Consider the following 23,950-nt stretch of genomic DNA (forward strand, 5'->3'; position numbering starts at 1 on the left):
TCCCTCCTCTCAAGCCTCTTCCCCACTGGGGCTCCCTTTCTTGACTCTGTGGCTTCGGAGGCTTCCCCTTTCCACCAGCTGCAGACGCATAGCTCAGGGTGGCTCCTCTGGTAGATGCTTGATAATGTAGAGAAGGATAAACTGCAGGACAGGAGGCCTGTGCCAGCAGGGCATGCAGCACCAAATCAGGAAAAGCGGCAAGGCTGAGGCCTGGTAATTCCCTGCAGTTGTCTCCAGGTGGCCTCTGGCAGTTCCACTTCCTAATTAGTGTGTGCAAGCTGGGTGAGCTCAGGGAGGAGTGCCAGCTGGTTCAGGGGGCTGCGGATGAGGGGAGGCCTGGCTGCCTCTCTGCTGGGATTGCTGCTTCTGGAGGGAGTGGGTGAGGAGGCCGGGCTGGGACATGGGGCTCCTGTACAAGGTGACTCCTGTTACTGCCAACACCCCCACTCCAATGGGAAAACTGAAGGTGGCAGGGTATGCTGGGGTGGGAGTGAGGGTGTGCCGGGGTGGGAGTGAGGGTGTGCTGGGGTGGGAGTGAGGGTGTGCTGGGGTTTGAGGGTGTGCTGGGGTCAGAGGGTGTGCTGGGGTGGGAGGGTATGCTGGGGTCGGAGGGTGTGCTGGGGTGGGAGGGTGTGCTGGGGTGGGAGGGTGTGCTGGAGTTGGAGGGTATGCTGGGGTTGGAGGGTGTGCTGGGATGGGAGGGTGTACTGGGGTGGGAGTGAGGGTGTGCTGGGGTGGGAGGGTGTGCTGGGGTGGGAAGGTGTGCTGGGGTGGGAGGGTATGCTGGGGTGGGAGTGAGGGTGTGCTGGGGTGGGAGGGTGTGCTGGGGTGGGAGTGAGGGTGTGCTGGGGTGGGAGGGTGTGCTGGGGTGGGAGTGAGGGTGTGCTGGGGTGGGAGGGTGTGCTGGAGGGGGAGGGTATGCTGGGGTGGGAGTGAGGGTGTGCTGGGGTGGGAGGGTGTGCTGGGGTGGGAGGGTATGCTGGGGTGGGAGGGTATACTGGGGTGGGAGGGTGTGCTGGGGTGGGAGTGAGGGTGTGCTGGGGTGGGAGTGAGGATGTGCTGGGGTGGGAGAGTGTGCTGAGGTGGGAGGGTGTGCTGGGGTGGGAGGGAGTGCTGGGGTGGGACGTTGTGCTGGAGTGGGAGTGAGGGTGTGCTGGGGTGGGAGTGTGTGCTGGGTTGGGAGGGTGTGCTGGGGTGGGCTCTGACCACTGCTTCATGGGGTGTCAGCTCAGGGAGGTGGCTTTTCAATAGCTTTGCATATATGAGTGAGGCATATAATGTGCAATGGCCAGGGGTGGGTGGGTAGGATCCCCAGTAGGTCTGTGCGGGAAACAAGCAGGTCCCCTGTCCAGAGGCGTGGCTCTGAGGTCTTCGGGGATGTCCTTCTTCCCTTTTATTCTTACCCTCTTCTTGCTTCTCATGCCTCTGCCCTTTGCCCCATCAGCCTACCTGTCCACCTGCAGGGTCTTGTCACCTTCATTAGGTGACTATTAATTGAATCAGGCCTGTAGAATTCTAAAGCCCCAATGAGTGGGTCCCAATGAGGCCCCCAGCTCTGTAGAAAGGGGTCAGGACCCCTTGAATGCCTGCAGCCTTGACAGTGACCTGATGCTCACACACTGCCGTGATGTCATGGTTGCTGTAATAACATGCAGGTTCATTTGCTGAGGGCACATTGGCTTGAGGTCACAATGAGTGCTCTCCAGCAGCAGGTACTAAAATATAGCTACCTCATGTAGGAGCCAGTTTTGAACTTTATAAAAGGGTCCTGTCACCCAAAGAGCTGGGGGACCTCTAAGTTTCTGGGCTGTTCCTTAGCAGATCTTTCTGCTCCTCTCCCCAACAACTTGGGGCCTATGGGCCTTCTTGGTTCCCCTCCAGGGCAGGGTGTCTGGCAGATGCTGTCTTTCATGCCTAGATGGGGCTGGAGTTGGGACGCTAGCAGCTTTCCTGTACCTTCTGGACCCTGCTGTCTCCAGGCCGACATCCAGCCACTGGGCCTTCCTCCCTGCAGAAATATATGCTTTGAGAAGAGTGCACATTGCAGTGAGCAATATATAGTCCTCATCTGAATATGATTATGCTTAAACGCTATAAATATTCGTAATTCTCAGCCTTGAGTACTGCTTCCCTTGGTGTTATATCCTCTTAAAAAACACTCAACCATTTAAGGCAAAAAAGTGCTGAGCTCATCCTGGGCAGTTTCCTTTGCTGGTGTCACGGCTCGAGAAATGCAAGTAGTGAATCATGACTCTTGGCTCTTAGTCTGTGGTTTACCTTGGGCTCCTGGACAAGTCACTGAGCTATTCAGCTCCCCACTGGCCTGGGAGCGGCTAGGAAATATCAGCCCCCACCTTCCTCCCTACCCCTCTGTCTTCACACCAGGGTTGTCTGCTGGAAAACTGGAGTCAGGGTTCTGTAGGGCAAAATCGATGCTTTCTGTGTGAAACTAGTCCTCTGCACCTGGGCTTGATCTAATGCAGTAGTTTCATTCACTCCTTCAGTAAACATTCCTCCAGCACCTGTGCCTTGGGGACCCTGAAGTGGCCTCGACACGGTCCCTAAATTCCAACAGCTCACAACCTGGTGGTGGAGGCAGAGGGTGATGATTCAGAGTGATAATGCCCTGGCTGAGCTGAGCTCTGGACGTTGCGAGGGTGGGAAAATCTTAGGGGCTTCCTGGGGGAAGGGGCACTTGAATTGAACTATGAAGGGTGAGGAGGAAGGGACAGAGAGCCATGGGTTTGGTGGTTGGTGTGACAATGACAATGGCTGTGCTTATTTTAGTGGCCAGTGCTCTGGATGGCTGCGTAGAGGGAGGTGAAACCTGGGTGCACTAAGGATAGCAGCTGGCTGTCTCTCCAGTTTATACCTTCCTCTAGCTTCCTAGAGCCTCTAGGGGTTGATGGAGGTGCAGGACAGGTGCCATCTGGGCTGGGGTCTTTGAGAGTAGAGTGCGTCTCCCCTATTTTTGTGCTCCCCACATCCCATCCTGCCCAGTCCCCATGAGAACCTGTCAGAGCAGAAGCAGCCATGGATCCAGCTGTGGCAGGGCAGTGGGTGGCATCATCCTCATGCCTAGGACTCCTTGCGTCCTCCTCTGGGGACTCCCAAGCCCAGGAGCCTTGAGTTGGTCTCTTTTCTCATGAGCTGAATGGAGTGTGGGCCACCTTTCAAGAAGGCACTGAGGGAGGAGGAGGCTTACCCCTCTCTGGTAAGGCTCTGCCTGGGTAGGTGTGGACGCTTGGGCTCACTCAGCCAGTCAGCACACTTTCCTTCAACCAATGCTATTGTGATTTAAGCAGATGCAGAAAATAGGTGTGTGCGTCTGTGTATGCTGGGAGTGTTGGGAGTGGGAGCTTGGGAGGGTGGGGATTCCGGGAGTTCAAGAGGTTGGAGGGGGTGAAGCTGGAGTACAGTTGGTGGGAACATGTGCCTGGCATCCCAGGAAGGTTTTCCTTCTTTGATGTGACTTGGAATATCAGTGTATCACCTGCTGGTCCTTGATCTATCACCTTCTGGTCTTTGGTTTATCACCTGCTGGTCCTTAACCTATCACCTGCTGGTCCTTGGTCTATCACCTGCTGGTCCTTGGTCCATCACTTGCCGGTCCCTGGTCTATCACCTGCTGGTCCCTGGTCTATCACCTGCTGTTCCTTGGTCTGTCACCTGCTGATTCTTGGTCTTCGCCTGCTGGTCCTTGGTATTTACCTATTGGTCCTTGGTCTATCACCTGGTGATCCTTGGTCTTCATCTGCTGGTCCTTGGTCTTCACCTGCTGGTCCTTAGTCTGTCACCTTCTGGTCCTTGGTCTGTCACTTGCTGGTCCCTGGTGTATGACCTGCTGGTTCTTGGTCTGTCACCTGCTGGTCCTTGGTCTATCACCTGCTGGTTCTTGGTCTGTCACCTGCTGTGGTTTTGATTCTCACCTGTGCCACTTGGGAGAGTGGGAAGAGAGTATGGGAAGTCAGACTTACTTGAGTTTGAACTCAGATTCCATTGCCTTCTTGTGTGACCTTGGGCACGTGACTCTGCCTCTCTGAGCCTCAGTGTCCTCATCTGAGAAATGGTAACAATACTTCTTACGTCAGAATTGTCAGGTGGATCAAATGAGATGAGGAAGGGAAGCTGCCAGGCACAGAGTGGTTTGCTCTGTGTTTGTAAGAGAGGTTCCTCCGTTGGCCTGTGCTCTGTGTGTCACTGTGTCCTTGGGTGAGACACAGCATGCAGTTGTCACTTGCTGTCCGTGCTACCTCAGTCACTTCTTGGAAAGCAGACCCAAGCTGGGCTAGGGGTTGCCCACTCCCATGGGCCTGAGGGAGGGAGTGCCCCTGCCTCAAAGCCTGAGCTGAGCTGCCCTTGTTGGAGACAGTGCAGAGGTAGGCCTCAGAGCCCCTCCCCATACCTCCAGAACTGCCTGGAATCATCCCTCCAAATCTCCTGAGAGGCTCAGTGGTCTTGGGTATGACTGGGACAGCTCCCCACACCATCATGGGAGCTCCTGCTCAGTGCAGAGCAGCCATGTGTGCATGTGCAGGGGTACATGTGCCTGTGGGTGGTGTGCCTGCATGCGTGCCAGGCTGGGCATTTGGAGGGGCCAAGCCCCCAGCCACAGCTCCGCAGCTTCCTGTTCCTTCTCTGGTGTGTGTCCTGGCAGCTGTGTCTTCCTGCCTGTCATCCCTTTGTCTCTTTCCAGGGAAGGTGTCTGGGCAGGGGGTGGAGAAAGGGAGCACTGTCTTCCATGCGCAGGGCAGGGCTGGAGCTGGGCACCAGAGCAACCTACTGTGCCCTCCGGACCTAGCCGTCCCGCACTCAGCCACTTTCCCAGCAGAAAAAGGTCCTTAGGGAATGCAGAGAGCAATGAGCAGTATGTGGTATTTTGGGGGGATTCTCAGAGCCCCTGTGCCTTGGTTTGGTATACCATAGTGCTCCCCAGAAGCAGGTCAGCGGCGTGGGAGCGTACATGCCCAGGCTCCTCTCCCAGCCAGCAGGAGCTTATAGTTCACAGTGGGGTGGGGACCCTATGACCCCAGCTGAGCTTGCTGTGGGGTGGGGGAAGCAGTCTCGCATGTCCCCCCAGGGGGTGACGGTGCTGTTTTGGGTGTACACCCGACACTCCTATCCCTTGCCTGACTGTGGCCCTAGTGCCCTTGTGGCTTGGTGTTGTGGTGGTGAGGAAGGGGGTGCCCTGCCCCCGTTAAGCTGGGCTCCAGGGAAGTGCTCGGGTTCTGTAACTTGTGTCCACTCCAACTTGGGGAATTGCATAGTGCAGTTTTGCCCATGCTTACACCCCTTCTTGCCTTCGGAGGTGTTGGATCTGATCCGTCCCAGTGGCTGGCCCTGGCACTTAGGGGCTCCTACAGCTCCACTGCCCTGAGTTGCTAGGCTGCCTCTCCTGGGGTGCATCTTTCAGAGGCCCCTCCATTTTTCAGTGAACAGGCCTGCTCCCCAGCTGCTGGGTGGCCCCTAAGCTCAGCCTGGCCTGCAACATGCATGGTCTCTATGGGGCTTCTTCAGGACAGAGTGGGGTGAAGGCCCCGCTTTTCCTCCCCACCTGACCCACTGCTCCCACCACCCCTTCCCTGGGCACTCAGATGGCACCGAGTCCCTCAAGCCTCTGAGGGCAGCTAAGGTGCTGACTGGAGGCTGAAGGGCTGACCACGCCCTCCCCCTGGGCTGGGAGGCACCTGGAAGCCCAGGCTTGGGGTGGGCAGAGTGTGCCTCTTGGAAGTCCTGAGTTCTTGGCCTAGCTCACTCCCCACTAGCCATGCAGTGGATCATACCTGGCAAGAGGGCTCACATTGCCAAGCTTCAGGTGCCCCCTCTGCAAATGGGTGGCCCCCCCCAGGCCTAGGAGGATGCCATGAGATGGCATGCAGGAGCCCCAGGGGCCACCGGGTGGTAGGTGCCCTCCCCTAGTCCTGCCAGCTTCGGGGTTCTTGGGGTTTGGTGTCTGTCCTTGGCCTGTCCCCTTTTCCCCCCATGCTTTAGCTGGCTCTGTCCCCTGTTTCTGTGATGGCCCTGATGCTGTTCCTGCTGCCTCCCACCCCCTGCCCTCCCTACCCCTGTTCCTGCCAGGTAAGGGCGGGGGGAGGGGGCTTCCACCTCCAGCCCTCTGGCTGCATCCTCCCTGCGGCCACCTTCCCAGAAGCAAGCAGTGAGCGGGTCCTGCCTCTGCTCCAAAACCCTTCAAGGCTCCCTGCTGCTCCTGGGATCAAAATAAAGCCCCTCAGCTGATCATCCAAAGACTTCTGGGGATTCCACCCTCCCTTTCCTCCTAACAGCCATTGCCCAACCTCTCACCGCAATGTGAGCGGGCCATTCCTGGAGGGTGCTGGGCCTTGGCTCACAGAAGCCACTGGCCTGGATTGTCCTCTTTCTCTGCCCCAGCATCAGCTGCTGTCCTCTGTGAAGCCCCCTTGACACCCCAGGCTACATGACTGTCCACCCCCCCTCCACCTGCCGGACCTCCACCACTCCCCAGCCCACAGCCTGGCTTCCTCTCCAGATAGCCTTTGCTGGGGCCTGTGCTGGGATCTGCCTCAGTTCTGTGTTCCCAGCACGGGGTGCTTGGGGAGATTTGTGGGGGGTTTCCAGGAGGCAATTTGATTACCTGCTGGGAGAACGTGGCTCCCAATCCATCTATTATGGCTAGAAATGTGCTGGTGGGAAGATGGAGCCTCACCATCTTTAGAGAAGACCAGGATTCTCTAAAGTTCCTCTCTGGTTTATGAGTTTTGTTGTATTATTTTTCAATTTTCTCCAAGCATCTGCTACTGTGAAAATTTTCATTATCACTGGCAAAGAGCCCCTGTCATCCCTGCTGGCTGCAGGAGATTTCTGATTTATCTCCCTGACTGCTCTGAAGCACCTGGGGGCTGAGATGGTAACGTCCCAGGGCCAGCTGGGCTTTCTCAGAAAATATTGGGAGCAGGGCCAGCCTGAATGGCCAGGGAGGTGCTGGCCATGGCTTGTGTCGTGATGGCTTTGCCTCCTCCTGGAGGCGCAGGGTTGGTCAAGCTGAGAAAGCTGGCTTTGGGGGCCAGCCAGCACCTGTATCCACTTTTCCATCTTGAGAGACCCTTGCCCCCAGGGTGGTCCCCTCAGATGCTGGTGCTGGGTGCATGGCACACCCCTGACACCTGGCTGACTCATTCTCCAAAACAGGCCTCATGTCAACAACTTCAGAGGCTGTGTGCTGTCATGCTGGCTGTTAGGACGACGATGAGGTGTTGGAAAACAAAGCCCATGCAAAACTTGGGGTGAATGAGAAGAGCTCCTGCAGTATGTGGGACCCAGGCGGGGTGTGGCACCCCTCACCCCTCACCTGCAGAATTGCACCTGGGCATCCTGCTCAGAGATGGCACCAATGAGCAGAGGACGGCCTTGGACATGCCCAGGCGTCTGACCATCAGCCCAGACCTCACTCTCCTAGCTTGGTTTTGAGTTTGAACCTGGCCAGGCTGCTTTCTTCTCACTCTTCTTGCAATGGGTGGTAAGTTACCTGCACTTACTGGTGCTGGTCAAAGCGCTTCCTCAGTACTAACTCTACTCTCATTATCGCTCCATGAGGTCAGGACTATCATAACTGCGTTTTCAGGGTAGGGCATGGAGCAGATGTGACTTGCCCACAGCAGTAAGGTGCAGAGCAGGGATTCAAGTCCGGGTAGTTTGGTGCCAGAACCTGTCCTCTTACTGCTGGGCCAGTCCTTCTCTCTGAGAGTCCTGGACAGCCTCGTTTCTCTTCTGTCATTGGGCGTCCTCTGCACTAATGTGGCTTTCAGTTTCAAAGGGGCCAAGGAGTGTGTTTAGCACTTGATTGGTAAGTGAATGAGTGAATGAGTGAATGAATGAATGAATGAATACTTCCCAAGGAGGAGGAATTAGCATTTTAGAACTTATTCAAGATCTATTTTGTGCCAGTGGCTATATTTTCACATCTGTGTGTGGTGCAGGTGCCATGATCTGTTCTTCTCTGCCCTCCCCCCATTTTACAAAATAAGGCATGAGGCATGACCAACCTAGGCTCCGGGATGCTGGGTGGTAGAGGTGGGCTGGGGCTTGGGCTTCGTGATTGCCAAGTCCATTCTCTTTGCACAGCCCAGGCTGCCTCCCAGGGGGAGCATTTGTGGACTGGCAGATGTTTGTAAGAGATGCCTTCGGCTTCTGTAGTGTCACTTTGCCTCTTCCTCATTCTGTCCCCTGGAGTTAGCATTTTGACCAGTAAATGTGGACAACAGTCCACTTGCACTTGGCCACATAAGAATCACAACAAGAAGGATATAAAGAACAGAAAGGACCTGGGATGGGGGCACCCGTTCCATCTACCCCCACCACCTCCCCAGCCTCCCCCAAGCTCTCTCCCTCCTGCCCTCACTCTTGGACGGGGGGCCACACATGACCAGGGCTGTAGGGGAGTAGTGTGCAGAGCAGGGAGAAGGGGAGCGGGGGGACTGCCCCTCATGGGTCATCTCCCTGGCCTTGGCTGCAAGGCATGCTGGGGGCTTGCTGGCAGCCAAGGTCGGTAAACAACTAGGCTGGGCAGAATGAGGGAGGGGCTGCGTCTATGGAGGGATGGCCCTTGAAGAAGGACCTGCAGCCCAAATACCTGGTTTAAGGGCCATTGGGCAGTTGGCAGCGTTGAACTTATGCTGGAGGGTGGGCACAGTCCCCTGGTAATGGAGTCAGGAAAGGTGGACGATGGATTGGGGGTTCTGGGTCAAGAGCCCAGCAGCTGGGCATGCAGGGGTGGCACCTTCCCCTTGAGGGAATGGGCTAGACCTGCCCATCGGCAGGCTTCAAGTCAGTGCTTCTGTCTTGGTCCCCACCAGGTGACAGGCCAGGGAGCGGCACAGAGGGCTGCATACACTCCCACCTGACCTGTCCAGGCAGTTGTGGAGGAGCGAGGTGGGTGTGGGCATCCCTGTGACTCTTACCCCAGAGACAGACCCATAGGGTGATGACTGGCTGCCATTGCCTATGGTTTGCCTGGTGAGCACAGATGTCTCGGGCTGTCCTGGCGATAGTGGGTGGAGCAGGGCCAGGCCAGGATGATGTACATCCCGCACTGTCCTGTTGCTGCCTACTGCTCCAAGGCATCCAGAGCTGGGGGTCCCACTCCATGCGGGGTGCTAGGGAGAGACAAGTCCTGAGGGTGCTCAGTGCAGGTGGTGACAGGGACCCAGGAGCAGTCAATGACACTGAGCTGCAATCACATATAAAGCAGAAAGTGACATCAGAGGAAGGGCCTGTGTTGTCCTGATTGTGGGTAAACAAGAAGGTCCCTGGAGAGGAGGAGGCACTTGTCTGGGTAGATGAGAAGGATTCACCAGGTAGATAGGGGCCAACAGGGGACAGTGAGCTTCTGGCAGGGGAACAGCAGGTGCAGAGATGAGGACACAGCATAGCCTCCAGACCGTGCGCTATATCCTGAAGCCTGGAGGTTGCCCTGGGAAGTCTGCTGGCCATGCTGCACGATTAGTGCAAGGCCTTGGAGCTGGGTAGGCTGGCAGGGTGGGCCACTCCAACCTTTCCTAGAAGGGCTGCTGGCCAAGGAGTGAGTTTTGCTCCTGCTGCATGAATCACCTGGGGTGGGAGAGACTAGACAGCTGAGGGCCTAGCAGGGGGCATCCTGGTCAGCTTCCAAATCCAAGGTGGAGATGAGAGCCTTGGCACAGACAGGAGCTCTGGAGCAGTCAGCCCTATCAGGGAGGCAGGACATAGGCTGCGGTGGGGGGGAGTAATTTCCACCCACACACCTGCATATACCTTTTCTGGTGCTTGCATGAACACACACACACACACACACACACACGCCCGCACAAGCACACACACACAGAACCGAGACTCAGAAAGTCAGAAGTAGTGATAAGGAGAATGAGTGAGCCAGAGAAAGCTAAAAACAAAAGTCAGACATAGGTTGAGATGAAGAGGCAGAGCCAGAAACCTCACAGAGCCTCAGTTCTCCATCTGGGAGGGATGCTGGGGCCTGCTGTCTGGATGTTCTTGTCTTTCAGGAGACAAATGCAGGTAGGGTAGGGGAGAATTGGACACAGGATCAGGCCTGGTGGCCCGGGGCTGCCAGGAGGGCTCAGGCAGGCTCTGTGGTGTGGCCTGTCCATAGGAGTCTAACTGCAGGCTCCAGTTCCTCAGACCTGGCCTTCATGGGCTTCTCAGTGGTCTGTTGCCAGAAGACCAGCTGGTGCAAAGGCCAGCAGGAGGAGAGACCACCGTGCAGTTCCCTCCCTGAGCCTGTTTTAGAGTGCAGTGGACATTCTCTGTTCCCATGGCCCAGTGACTTCTGGAGGGGTATTGCTTACGAGGTGTTGCTTACAGGAGCACCAAACCCGCAGGCATGTGGAATTTCTGGGAGGCTGCCTCTTCCCTAGGGCCAGGCTATGATTGGTGTCTGGCCAAGAGCTTTTCTGCTCAACAGTGCTGAGACTACCTCTCCCTGCCCAGACTGAAGGAAGGAATTGGCCCCAAGCTCCTCCACTCTCTACTTGGCTGAGTCTCTAAAAACAGGATCCCATATGAGAGGGCTGTGACTAACAACAGAAGTTGATCCTTTTTTGAACACTTACTATGTACCAAACATTATTCTAAACTTTTTACATGAATTAGTTTATTTAATCCTTGTGTCAGCCCTAGGAGGTAGGGACTGTTATATCCATTTACAGGTGAGGGATAGAGGCTCAGGGAGGTTAAGTGGCTTGCCTGAGGGCACACAGCTACCACAGTGGCCTGACTGTCTCCTGGGCTGGTCCCTTAACTTTGAGATCAGAGACAGCTCAGGGTTTGAACCCAGGCTCCCCTGTGATTTTAGGCAATGCTGTAACCTAGGATCTCTGCTCCTGTTCCTCCTGTCTAGAATGGGGTAGTAGTACCCACTTCCCAGGGAGGCCATGCAGTTCAGCGATCAGTTGAGAGGGCCCTGGCACGGCTCCCTTCCTCCTCTCCCACTTGTCTGCAGCAGAAGGCATGTCCTTGCCCCACCCTGAGCACTGCCATAACCTTATCCTCTTTTTCAGCCTTTTTCTAAACAGAGCTGGAAGCACCTCCTTGGTTACCCTAGGGATCCTTTTCTGGCCCCAGCCTTCCCTGGATGTGGCCACACCTGTCCCTTTCTTTCCCCCTTGGTCCATGTCCTGGGCATAGCTGAGCTTCTTGGAGAGCTCCCTGTGCTGCCCACGTCTCCACCCTCTCCGAGCCAGCTGTGCTTCATAGTCTTGGGACCTGAGTTGTCCTGTCGGGGGCCTCATGGAACCAAGGGTTCTCAGATCTGGCTGCTTGTCTCTCCCCCAGGACAGCACCGTTGCTTTCTCCCAAGCTTCTCATTGTCCTTTTCTGACCCTGAAACACTCCCTCCTTCTTGGGCAGAATTAGGTGAAGTGAATTGCTGAGGACTCCTTACTCATTCATGCAGGGACTGGATTGTGAACCAAGTCTAGGAGGCCCCACATTCCAAGATCTTTTCTCACTGTGCGCTGAAGGCTAACTCTAGTCTTGGACAAGACAGAATTTTCCATTGCCTCATTCCTAACATGAGTCCCATGCCATTGATTCTCTGACTTACTCGTTTACCTTGAAACACTGATATTTCAAATGATTTCCCTAGTATGGATGTTTCTGTGCTTTCACTCAGCTCATTCAGTCGTTCCATGTCTTCTGAATATCTCTGCATCAGGCCCTGAGCCTGAAGATACACAAAGTCATGAGCCTCAGCTCCTCTTCTTGTGACCTTAGGGATTAAGCATGAGATAATATGATATATATGCAATAGAAGTGTGCTAGGATAAAGTATTCCTGGACCTGCGGGAAAAGGAATGGTTAACTTTGCCTAGCAAGGGAAAAGTCAAATAATGCCAAAGAGCAAGAGGCATTTGAGGTGGGTTTTCGGGAATGAGTGGAAGTTTGAAAGGCAAGGTAGGGGAGAAAGAGCATTTCAGGAAAAGGAAATCAGCACATGCAAAGATAGAGATTAGAATGGGCATGTCTACATGTAGAGAGCATGGGGCACGTGAAGGATGGCAAGTAGACTGGTGCCATTGTGATGTGTGGAGCTGGGGAGCGGTGGAGGATCTCACAAACTGGACTTTGATCACTTGCAGTGGGGAGCATGGCTGATATTTCAAGGGCATTCTTGTTGCTGAACTTTGGTCTGTAGAGTGGGTTGGAGAAAGAAGGGCTGGGAGGCAGGGAGACCAGCTGGCTGATAAGGGAGGAATACAGACATTCAAAGGCAGAGTGAGGAGGTGACATCTTGTGGGCTGGCCCGGGGCTAAGGGGGAAACCAGGAGGAGCTGTCTGGGCTTGGGTTCCTGGGAGTGCTGCAGGAGGCCCCAGTACTCAACTGCTTTTGGGGTTCTCCAAGACGCTCCGTGCAGGCATGCCCAGGACTCATCACTGTCCTGATTTCACTTTCACAACGTAGGCTTCTGTGTGAATCCTGGCTGGGGAGCCTAACGTTTCATTGGCGGAGCAGTAAAAGTCATTAATGAGGAGCTGGAGAGCTATAAATAAGCGAGCATGATCCCACCCAGTGTTCCCTGTGTTTCCAATCTGCAGGAGCAGGGAATTGGTTTTGATTCATTAATTGTTAGAGGAATGAGGCCCCAGAGATCCCATGGTGCTGCCAGCTCTTCCCCACCCTCTTGGTCTGCTTTGTGCATCCTGACTGCATGAGCTGCCCACCTGCCCTGGATGACAGTCCGTCATTCCTCAGGACCATTCGGCCCTGCTCCCCTGGGCCTCCCTGGGCTAGGCTGAACTTGAGGCCAGAGACGCTGGGGCTCCCAGCCTGGTAGTGCTCCTGGTGAGATACTTGCACAGCTGCTGCTGCCTGAGCCAGGCCTCAGGCTCATACCTCTTTCCTCCCCACTGTCCCCTTGGTCCTCTGCAAACTCTCGGTGAACCCCTCCTTAGAAGGAGTGTTGGCTTTAAGGAACTGGCTCCCCTTCTCCAAATCATGGGATATGGCTTTGCCTTTTGGTGAACATGAGCACTGTGAGACCTTGGCAAGTTTGAAAACTTCGTCTCACCCACGAAATCTGGACTCCAGTTGTGCTTATTTTCCAGAGTTGTTAGGAGGATTATTTTCTTTTCTTTTCTGTTCGTTTTTTGATACAGAGTCTTGCTTTGTAGCCCAGGATGGAGTGCAGTGGCACTATCTTGGCTTACTGCAACCTCCACCTCCCAGGTTCAAGCAATTCCCATACCTTGGGCTTCCGAGTAGCTGGGATTACAGGCATGGGCCACCATGCCCAGTAAATTTTTTTGTATTTTTTTTAAGTAGAGACAGGATTTCACCATGTTGCCCAGGCTGGTCTCAAACTCCCAAGCTCAGGCAATCCACCCACCTTGGCCTCCCAAAGTGCTAGGATTACAGGCGTGAGCCACAGATTACATAATTTCTTGCTCTGCTGTGCTATGCTGGGTGCTGGGGGCCAGGGGGGCGGGTAAGCAGTGAAGGTGCTTCTGCTTATGGGCAGAATGAGACCACACAAAATAGTCCAACATGGCAAATGTTTGTTAGTGCCATGAAGGCAAACCATGGTGAGGGAAGATTGGGGACGGTGTGGAAGTTTCTCTAGAGGGAATGGTGGTTACCCACCCAGCACACAGGAGAAGGAGAATTAGCCAGACAGACGTAGCAGAAGTACTTTAGGCAGTGGGGGGAGTGTGGGAAGAGTCCTGCCAGTGAGCAAGAGCTTGGGACGCTTGAGTTGCTGCACAAAGGCCTGCTACCTGGAACGCAGGGCATAGGGTGTGGAGTATGCTGGGCCTGTGGGTCCCATTAGGGTGTGCATTTTGTTTTAAGGCCAGTGGGAAGCTCATGTGGTTTTAAGCAGGGACAGCATTATCTGGTTGGTGCTTTATAAAGGCCAGTCCATTAGTGTGTAGAATGGACAGTGTGTCCATCTGGGACAGGTGGGGAGGCTGGAGGTGTAAGGGTCCACTGGGGAGGTGACAGTGTTCTGGACACACACCCTAGGCAGCTCAGTGTTGATGCATCAAGTTTGAGCTGCCAAGGGACTCATTAAGTGGAGATCTCAGGCAGATGGGTGGGTGGGGATCAGGACCCCAAGGGGAGCCTTGTGGGCTTGAGCAATAACAGTAGAGCCCTCAATAGGGCTGGGCTTAGTGTTCAGTGGGGTGCAAGGAAGGTTGATGATTCCATAGAGAGAGGGTATAGATGATGGATCTGGGTGTGGGAAAAGGCCAGAGGAGGGAGGCATTGGAGCTTAGGAGCAGCGACTAGCCTTAGGAGAAACTTTTCTCTTCAGCTTTCAGCACAGACAGCGAGGTGTGGAGCTCTGGAGGCAGGAAGTCACACAAGATAGCTTGTGATGATGGCTTCTGATTCATGAAAAAGGATGTAAGTCATTCGTTGAACTTGGGGAATAAACCTGGGTGGTTCAAGAAGAACGGGGAGGGAGGTGGTAGAGATGTGTCAGCGTGGGGAGCCCTGCTGAGGTGGGTGACTGCCACGTGGCCAAGGTCACCAAGTTGCCAGGTGCGTGGCACTCTCTGTGGCCCTGCACTGCTTGCCGGCAGTGTGGAGAAGAGCGTGGGCAGGTTGATCCACCCTGAGTTGACTCCTAGTTGGGATTTCAGCAACCAGGCTACATAAGGAAAGAGGGATTCTGTAATACAGTGACCAGACAGGAGGAAAGCAGGCTCCAAGGCAGGAGGTGGGGTTGCTGCAGGTCTCTGGGAAGTTGGAGAGTGGGCAGAGAATCACTGAAACAGTCTGTGGGACAGGATGGATGCCTGTCAAGTGTGTTTCCTGTGCTCTGGAGGGAGGCGCCTTCTGCAGGAGGGGTGGGAGCGCCAGCTCACTCCAGGGCCCGAGCTCTAGCATTGGCCTCTTACAGCGCCACCACCCACCCCCACCTGCCCCATTTTATGGTTTTGGTTACCTTTTAAATGTCTTAATAAAAGATGAAACATATTTATTCTCCATAGATCAATAATTTACTATGAGTTATGACAATACTAAATTTGGTCAATTATTTATCAGCTCTAAAGTATTTATAAATGCTACCTTAATTTAAAGCATTAGCCATTGGAATTCAAATATTAATAAAGCTGTTTCCCATTTAAAGGAAGAAAGGAAGTGTACAGATAATGAGGGTGGCTGGGGGCAGGTGGGTGCTCGTGGAGGTTAAGACTATTGGAGGAACGAGGTGGCTCGTGGAGCAGCCTGGGGGGCGGCAGAGGTGCTGGACTCCCCTGGGGAGAGACCATTCCTTCTGGGCAGGCAGGGCTGAGCCCGGATTTGCCCAGAGCCTGGCTCTTTTTTCTGCTGCCTGTGGAGAGGAGCTGAGCCTTGCCAGGTTCCTCTGAGGTTAGGGCATCAGGTTGTTTCTCCCCAGGTGGAGGCTCTCTCTTGCCTCATCCATTTGGAAATGTCCTGCTGTTCTTTAAGTTGGCACCCAGAGGCCAGCTAACACAGGAGCTGCCGGTTGAGGGGGCTTGGGACCTCAGAGTTGCAGGGGCTGCATGGGCAGATCTTCTTCCTGGGTGAGCAAGCCTGGGGAGCGATGCCTCCAGGGCACCTGACAGAGGGAAAGGCTGAGCTGGCAGTGGCCAGTGTCGTGACTGGGGGTGGCGCCAGGAACCGTGGGTCTCTTCTAACACATGCCTTCTGGGGTATTGCCTCCCACAGCCTTGTTCTGAGAATGTTCCAGAAATCCCCATGGGGATGGAGAATAGTGGGCATGGATTAGCGATGGTGCCCAGAGTGACCTCAATGTCTGAGGGCACCTTTCTTACCTCCAGCACCCACCTGCAGGCACCCAGTGACTTGATGAGTCAAGGATCTGCTTTCAGGGGAGACAGGCCTTGTTCCTGCCTACCTACTCCTTCCCTGGGGCCTGCACTGAGCTGGGAGCTGCCCTGGGGATTTCTATCCAGGGACAGTTGGGTAGAGTCAGCCTGGAATCCTGGGTTCTGTCCCCTGCTGGCCGCTTTCTCTTTGCAGCAGTGGATGTAGAGGTGCCTGGTGGTCTGGTGTTCTCTTTGCTGTTTGCTCTCTGGCTGTGTGGCCCTGGCCCAGCAACTAGCACTCTCTGTGCTCTGATTTTTTTTTTTTTAACCAGGAAATCAGAAAGCTCACCTGGGGTGAGAGTTACTGAGAGTTTGTCCTGTGAAGTGGCCAGTACCTCACCTGACATGTCCCACCCCTGAGAGTCCGCTGTCTGGAAAAGCCTGGATGGGTGGGATGTGAACATCTTCTCCAGGGAAGCAGGTGGGAATGCGACTGTGGATTGTGGAGTTGTATGGGGAATGCTGGCTGGGCACCCACCCCCCACCGCTGAGCTCTGAGTAGCCCTTTCTTTTGTGGAGACCCTCCGCTTTCCCAGGACACAGGGTGCAGGTGAGGGGGCTGGAAGCTGCTCATTATAGTTTGTCTTTACTTACTTTCCCAGCTGACGGATGGGTCATTCTCAGGGGGCCCTTATCAGTCCGTCAAGCCTGTGTTGTAATCAAGAGAGACATCAGCTTTGTGACCATATAATGTGGAGGCAAAGAATTATAACAAAAGCTGTTATCCTCTAGAGAGCTGTACAAACATCTTTGAGCATCATCCTAGGTAGCGATGACTTCCGAGTTGCTACTGTGTGCCAGGCAGCATGAATGGCTGTCCACATAAAAAGACCTTTCATGGCACACATGGAGCAGCCTTGTGAAGAGGGAGCCATCATCTTTATTTGACCCCCCCCAAGAAGAAAGAAAGAAAGAAAGACAGAAAGAAATAAACAGAAAGCCAACCAGTAACCCAGAGAGGACCAGCCCTCACCCACAGTCCCAGCATATGACCAGGGCAGGCCCCGGACTCCGGCCAGGTGGCCAGTCCCGTTCCTGGGGTTCAGCATCTGTCACAACAACCAGGGCATGCATTGTGTAACATCCCATCACACACAACCTTGATTAAGCTAATAGCTGATTTGGCTTTGATCTGATGTATTTTGATCTTATTATTTTTATGTTAGAAGCCTCCAAATAACCATCATTTCAACAGTGCCCCAATTAGCAGGCCATTCACAGTGGATTGGAAATTGACTCACATCGGGCCTCTCCATTAGCGCCTGGGAGAGGCTTCAAGCCTTAATTACCCACCCTGTTTGTGGAGGCCTGACACTTAAAACGCTGCAGGTGGCTCCACGAGGGGTGGGCCGGCAGTGCCCACCTCCACGGGGAGGGCGAGATGGCTCTCGCCTGTGACTACTAATACTTAAGATCCTGGGCATGACTTTGATGGAGAGATGGGATGTCCAAGGAAGGGGCCGGAGGCTGACATCTGTTCAGCATCTTGTGCACTGTGAGGCATTGGCACTTGCTGTCCACGTCCTAAGTCAGTGCTCTCATAGCTCTGCTGGGTAGAGATTCTTATTCCTGTTTAATAGAAAATGGAGGCTGAGAAAGGGACATGCCCATGGCTGTGTGGCTACTGACCGGAGGAGCCAAAACTGGAACTTGGGTGAACGTGAGATCCGAATGCTCTTCCCACCACCCATGGTGAGGTGGTAGCTGGTGAGGGTTCAGCCCAGCTATATGTCGTCACTCTGCACGCACCTTGTGCTGCTCTCCTGAGACCCTGAAAGGTTCTAAGTCCCTTCCTTCCTTTGAGGCCCTGGTGCCAACCACAAATGAATTTACCCTCCTCTGTGTCCCAGGGAGCTTCCTTTCTCTTTCCTTCAGTTGAGTTGCAGAGTCTGTCTCCTCAGTGGATCCTAAGTTCCTCAAAGATGGGACCTGTGGTCATCCTGCTCTTCCCCCGACAGTGCTTAGGGCAGGGGCTGGCTTGTGGGGGGTGGGCAGGGATACCAAGTGTATGTATGAGACAAGGAGGGCAGGAGCCCTCCTTGGCATGCATGCCCTGATGGGGAAACTGAGGCTCAGAGAGGTTCTGCAATTTCAGAACCTGACATATATGGAGTGGGGACAGATGATGACCTGGGAGGGAGCCAGGCAGGTGGGGCAACAAGAGCCAAAAGTGACTGATGGCTGCAAGGAAGACTCTCCGTGGGAGTCCGGGGATGGGACAATTCCACAATCGAGCGTTGGAGTTCCTGGACAATTTACGTCCCAGGGATACACAGTTTATTTTATACAATTGCTGTTTAAGATTATAAATATGTTGTATTGGCATTAAAGAGAGCATGCACAAGAAAAAATATCCATGCATTGTCATAGAGCCTTAGCCTTCAGTGTTTTCTCTTGCCGTTTTCATGGGCATGCTTTCTGCCTAGCTGTAATCATAGTTAGCATATAATTTTGTGCCCTGGTATTTTCACGTGGCCACCTCTCAGAAGCATTTTCCCCATGTCTGTGGCAGTGTTCATTGTGTGGCCTCACATCTCATTATCTGGAAAATGGATGCAGTGATACCTACTCTACACAAATGTCCTGAGAATACTGTGAATTCACATATACAAAGGACACCAAGAGAATTTGGCACAGAGGCAATTCTCACACAATAGTCCTTCCTCCTATGTAGTTTTCCTGCTTATCCATTATCAGATGATTATTTTTCTTTTTAAAGGGAATTATCTGTTTATGTCACAAAACTTTGGCAAATATAGAAAAGAAAGAAAACCACTTTCAGGTTTCTTCTAAATTGCAGTCACTTTTAACATTTTGCAATATTTCCTTCTGGTTTTTCTTTCATGCATGTTGATGTTTTATTTAATTGATAAAATAAAATGCATACAATTTTGTATCACTTTCACCTACCTTTTTTATGACAGGCACTTTCCCATGTTATTGTAGTATCTTCTTGACTAGTTTAAAGGTTATATATACTTTCAGAAAATGGGGCACTTTCATAACCACTCACCTATTTGCATCTTTCAGATCATTAGCAATATTCCAAGAGCATGGATAGTGTCCTCTGAATGGTTTTGGATTGAGTGCTGTTCCTATGGTTTGGACAGGTACCCAGAGAGGAATTATTGACTGGGGCCATGGAAATTCTTGCATGGTGTTCTTGCACAAGTCTTTACTGCTATTGTGAACTGGGCTTAGCGTGTGTCTGGGAAAGGATGATGAACAGAGCAGGCATGACCCTTGTCCTCCTGGAGCCTGGGGTCAAGTTGGAGAGCCAGCCAGTAACACAGGCTCATGACAGGGAAGTGCAGTGAAGGGGGATCATGCCACAAGGGTCATGAGCCAGTCTGGGGATGCTGAGTCTGAGTTTTGAAGCAAGAGTGAGCATCAGGATTGAAGAGGTGAGTTTGAGGGTCCAGGTTGGGTAGTTGATTGGGATGTAGCAGAAAAGGGTATGGTGAAGAGCATGAGGCTGCAGGCATGGGAGCTTGCAAGACCACCCTTTCAGGAGTGGGCTTTTACTTTATCCCTAAGGCTCTTGGAGGGCACAGCAGCGCATGCAATGGATTTCTGTTTAGGAGAGAACTCAGCAGCCTGGAGCTGGGGTAGGAGGGGGCCAGGGCATCTGGGGGACTGTGAGATTCACAACACCTCATCATCTCTTGTTTAGCTACCCCCTGCCGGTGGCCTTGAAGAGGAGAGAACCATGGGATTTGGGTTCTCTTCCTGCTGGTGCTCATGCCAGTGCAAGGCGAGCGCCCTTGCATGGAGGGCAGCCGGCCTTTGCTGCTGGAGAGTGTGGGGGGACCCTCCCTTTCCCACATGTTCCCCTGCCTCCCATTGCCTTGCTCCCTGGGGTCAGTTCCCCCTTTTCTTCTCTCCCTCTCCCAGCCTTATCTGAGGCATTACATAAACCCAAGGGCTCTTGACCGAAAGAACTGCATTGTCAAAAGTTGTTCAAAGTCTGCTGTGTACAGCAGATAGCCTGCTGCCATTCACAGCCTGTGTTTTGAAACTGCATCTGCTTCTCCACATCCTTGTCATTGCATAAACCATTAGTAAGAGACGTTTGCTTCAAAACTGGTGCAGTGAGTTGTGGCGTTGGGAGGTCCATCTTTCTATCAATTGGTTGATGTCCCAAAAAAGTGTAGGCACGTGGCTACAAGGGGCGCCTCTTGCAGTTACAGGAGAACTTGGAAAGATGAGCCCCTGAGTGTGTCAGCCCTAGAAGTGGCTGCTGGAGCGTCTGTTGCGTTCCTCCTCCGCACCCGTGGTAACTGCCTGAGTGGCGGGAGCGTCTTTCTTTGTTATTGTCAAGTGGCTTTTGAATAATCCTTCTGGAACAACTGCTTCATCTGGGGTTTGGCCCAGTATTTTTATGATATGGATCAATTGGATTTGGCCAGAAGACCTAGGGTTTCTTTTCTTTTTTATTTTTTTCCTACATCTTGGGTCCTCTTGGGTAAGTGCCTCTCTGACTTTCGGAAGCCATTTAGTCCCTTCAGTCCCAATCAGTTCAGTTCAGTTCAGTCAACAGTTGTAGAGCACACAGTATATTCTCCGCCCACGGCTAGCCATGAGGATACACAGATCAACACAATGACGTTTTGGCTCTTAAAGGGCTTATAGTCCTAGGCGGGAAACAGGATGGCTAATTTGACAGCTCAGTTGGGGTGAATCAGGCAGATTTGGGATGGATCTGTGCTCTACCATCCTTCCCTGACTGGCCTAGGGCAAATGGTTTTGCCCCTTTTGACTTCTATTTTCTCATGTTAAATGGGTACAAGAATGTCTAGCTGGCATTTTCACCAAGGATGTCAGTGAGGCTGTGCTTATGAGAGCCACTGGCCTGGCCCAGGATGGTTCTTGGTCCTGGAGGGAGGCAGCCTCTCTTGGGAGTCCCAGGCATGAGCTGCCAGGCATGGGGCCTGCAGGTTGAAGCTGGTGCAGCATCGCCCTGATGCTGACCCCTTCCTCTCTCTCTTCTCTCTTTCTAGCCTGTGACCTCATGACCCAGGGGATTTTGGCCTTGGTCACGTCCACTGGCTGTGCATCTGCCAATGCCCTGCAGTCCCTCACGGATGCCATGCACATCCCACACCTCTTTGTCCAGCGCAACCCAGGAGGGTCGCCACGCACTGCCTGCCACCTGAACCCCAGCCCCGATGGTGAGGCCTACACACTGGCTTCGAGACCACCCGTCCGCCTCAACGATGTCATGCTCAGGCTGGTGACGGAGCTGCGCTGGCAGAAGTTCGTCATGTTCTACGACAGCGAGTATGGTGAGTTGTCAGGCAGGCGAGCCAGGGCTGCTCGGGAACAGGGGTGGCCAGATGCTGGGAGACCTGAGAGTGGGTGGGGCCCTGGACCAGTGGTGGGTGGTCTGTGCTGAGTGGGCCTCCAGGTGATAGGGTTAAACCTCGAGCTTCATGAGTCAGGAAGAGCTGCAACAACAGCTCCATAGATAGGTATAAAGTTGCCTAGCAACAACACCTTATCATGACGGCTGAAGTTTGAATCATCTTAGAGGTTTCAATAAAATATTAATAAACTGCTGGCAGGGATCCAAAGGGCTGTATGCTGGCACAGGTGGAGGCTGGCCAGCATGGTTCCTCCTGGGGGTCTCCTCTCCAAAGAGTGCCCTTCACACTAGACGATTGCCTGGCCTTCCTGGCTCCTTGCCTCCATCCATCGGAATCTGCCTTCAGTTTCAGGGTTCCAGGCTGGGGCAAAGGTCAGGGGGAGGAATGCCCTGTCATGGAGCCAGGCTGGGGTTGGTGGGTTGGGGACACTGGGTAGGGCTGGGCATGCCTTCTTTGAAGACCTCTCATATGAAAAAAAATCATAATTTGCTTGTTAGGAAACCACAAAAGTGGGCTTTGGAGAAACGGCTTCAGGTTTTCTTATGACTGTGCTGTAAAAACAGACTAGTCTTAATCCTGAGATAGAATGGTTTCCATGTTTAGTGTTTAAACAATTTTTTTTGAAAATTATGAGATAATTTAGATTTACATGCAATTATAAGGAGCAACCCAGAGAGATCCAGTGTGCCCTTCACCCAGGTTCCCCCACGGTAACATCCTGCATAGCTGTAGTACAATATTGAAACCAGGATTTGATACAGCCTGTAGGCCTTGTTCATATTTCAGTAGTGCACATATTCTTGCAGGTGTGGATTTACTGCTATGCATTTTAAAAATCACATGTGTAGATTCCTGTGACCACCAGTCAGGACACAGAGCAGTTCCTTCACAAGGATCCCTCTGCTACCTCTTTATAGCCCCAGCCACCCCCATAACATGTTAGAGGGTGTGGGAGACTGATGAGGGCTGGCAGCCCCACGGCTGGTGCCAGGATGGAATGGGCGGACCTTCGAAAGTCCCATTTTGTCTCTGGGTGATATAATTTCTTTGCCAAGAATGTAACTAAGAAAAGAAATCAGCATATGTTTGCATTTGCCTAAATACTCTTCTTCTCTAAGACTGGAATGTTGTCCTCAGCTCTTGAGCAAATATGCTGTTTGGAGTCTTCCAGGAAGAATTGAAAGAGCAAACAGTCACTGTGCTGAAATAAAGATGAGGTGGATGGGGACAAGGGCAGGACCTGAACTGGACTCAGTCCAGGACCTGGCCTCTCCCTCCCACCCTCCCACTCCTGCTTAGTCCCTGGCCCTTGGGGAGGAGTTGGAGACTTTGTAACAGCCCCGAGCTGCCTGCAGGCATCTCTCAGGGGCCAGGCCTTCCCCTGAGAACCCTTGGGGCTGGTGGCTCAACCCCAAAGTCCAGCCTGCTCTGAGGCTGAACCCCGTGGAGAGGCATGGACACTGCCAGGGATGGGGGTGCTGTGGTCCAGTGTGCCCAGGCCCTTCCCGCCCCACTTTCTCTGGGCACCATTGCTCCGTTTCCAGTCTGGCCTGCAGACACAGTTTTCCCCTAGAGCCTGGGAGGCGACCTTGATGGGAGCCTCAGCCGCTGGGAGGGCAGGTGATCAGCTCTCTAGCCTGCCTACCCGCCTGGGCTCCTGTGACTCCTGCAGACTGAACAAGGCCTGGTGGCACTTGCCCAAGTCCTGTTTTCTTATTACACTCCTTACCCTCACTCTGCTCAAGATGCAGGTCCTCAAAGAAAGATGTCCCTGAGCCCCACCTGTCCTACAGAGCTGGCAGCTTGGTTACATGCTCTCGCAGACATGCTCGTCCTGCCCTCAGCCTGCTCTTGGCTTGTCCTGACTCTCATGAGGGCTGGTCCTCCATGAGCGCTGGACTGCCTGGTGAGGCAGTGAAGTCCAGGAGAGTGGCTATGTGCTTCCCACCACCATGGCCCTGCTGCCTGCATGGTGCCTGGCATAGAGTAGCCCCTCGACACATTCATGGTTGGGGACATGGAGTTTTCAAGCCATTTTCACACAAGACAAAGGAGGAATGGGGAGAAAGACAAGGGTACTGGATGGTCTGACCTCTGAATATGAGGTGGCAGGGAAGGGGTGTAGGCTAGGAAACAGGTTTTATTCTACAGACACACTCCCCCGCCCCTCTTCTTTCCTCTACCCAGAATCTCCAATGGGACCAAAAGCTGTGTTCCTCTTTTCTGACATGGGCACCTTTGCTACCTTTGGTAGGGTTGAAGTTAGTTTCCAACCAGACTGCTCCTCATCAGTAATTCCATAAAGTCGCCAAGTGACCAGTAGCTTTCATCTGGAGGACCACTGCAGCTGGTTGGTTGAGGCTGCTTGGGAGCTGTGCTGGGAAGGATTCTGAGGCTGTGTGTGGGCTCAGCAGCAGAAAACACCATGATCGGTCTGTGAGGCTTTCATGGTGCAAGAGAGGGATTGGCAGAGACCTGTCATGTTTGCTGGTTCAGACCTGGAGGGTGGAGGTGAGCGGAGAACCACAGAGCTGGGGTTCTCAGTCAGAAGACAGCGTCAGAGCGGTGTGCCCATGGCGCTGTCCAGGGTGCTAGCCCTTCTGGCTCTCCACTTGCTGGAGGCCAGAGAACTCTTATTGGATTCTGGGCAGGACCTCCTGCTTTTTCCTGCCCTGGTCATCGGCCTCCTGATATGACAAGCATTGAGGCTTGGTTTCTGCCTCTACACATTTTCTGTAAAATTTTAACCCAGT

General features: G+C 53.4%; 1 protein-coding gene across 4 annotated transcripts in view; it reads left to right on the plus strand.

Moving 5' to 3' along the window:
- Positions 1 to 23,950, plus strand: part of GRID1 (glutamate ionotropic receptor delta type subunit 1) — a 782,044-nt gene that overhangs the window by 136,762 nt on the left and 621,332 nt on the right. For 3 of the 4 annotated variants that reach the window (XM_055275485.2, XM_063638138.1, XM_055275486.2), the window contains exon 3: positions 20,832 to 21,116. In XM_055275485.2, the coding sequence (XP_055131460.1) occupies positions 20,832 to 21,116 (285 nt within the window). Of the gene's footprint in view, positions 1 to 7,459; positions 7,496 to 20,831; positions 21,117 to 23,950 lie in introns of those variants that run through there. The other variant, XM_063638137.1, reaches the window with a different exon arrangement.

The sequence above is a fragment of the Symphalangus syndactylus genome, chromosome 4 (genome assembly GCF_028878055.3).
Source record: "Symphalangus syndactylus isolate Jambi chromosome 4, NHGRI_mSymSyn1-v2.1_pri, whole genome shotgun sequence".
Taxonomy (NCBI): domain Eukaryota; kingdom Metazoa; phylum Chordata; class Mammalia; order Primates; family Hylobatidae; genus Symphalangus; species Symphalangus syndactylus.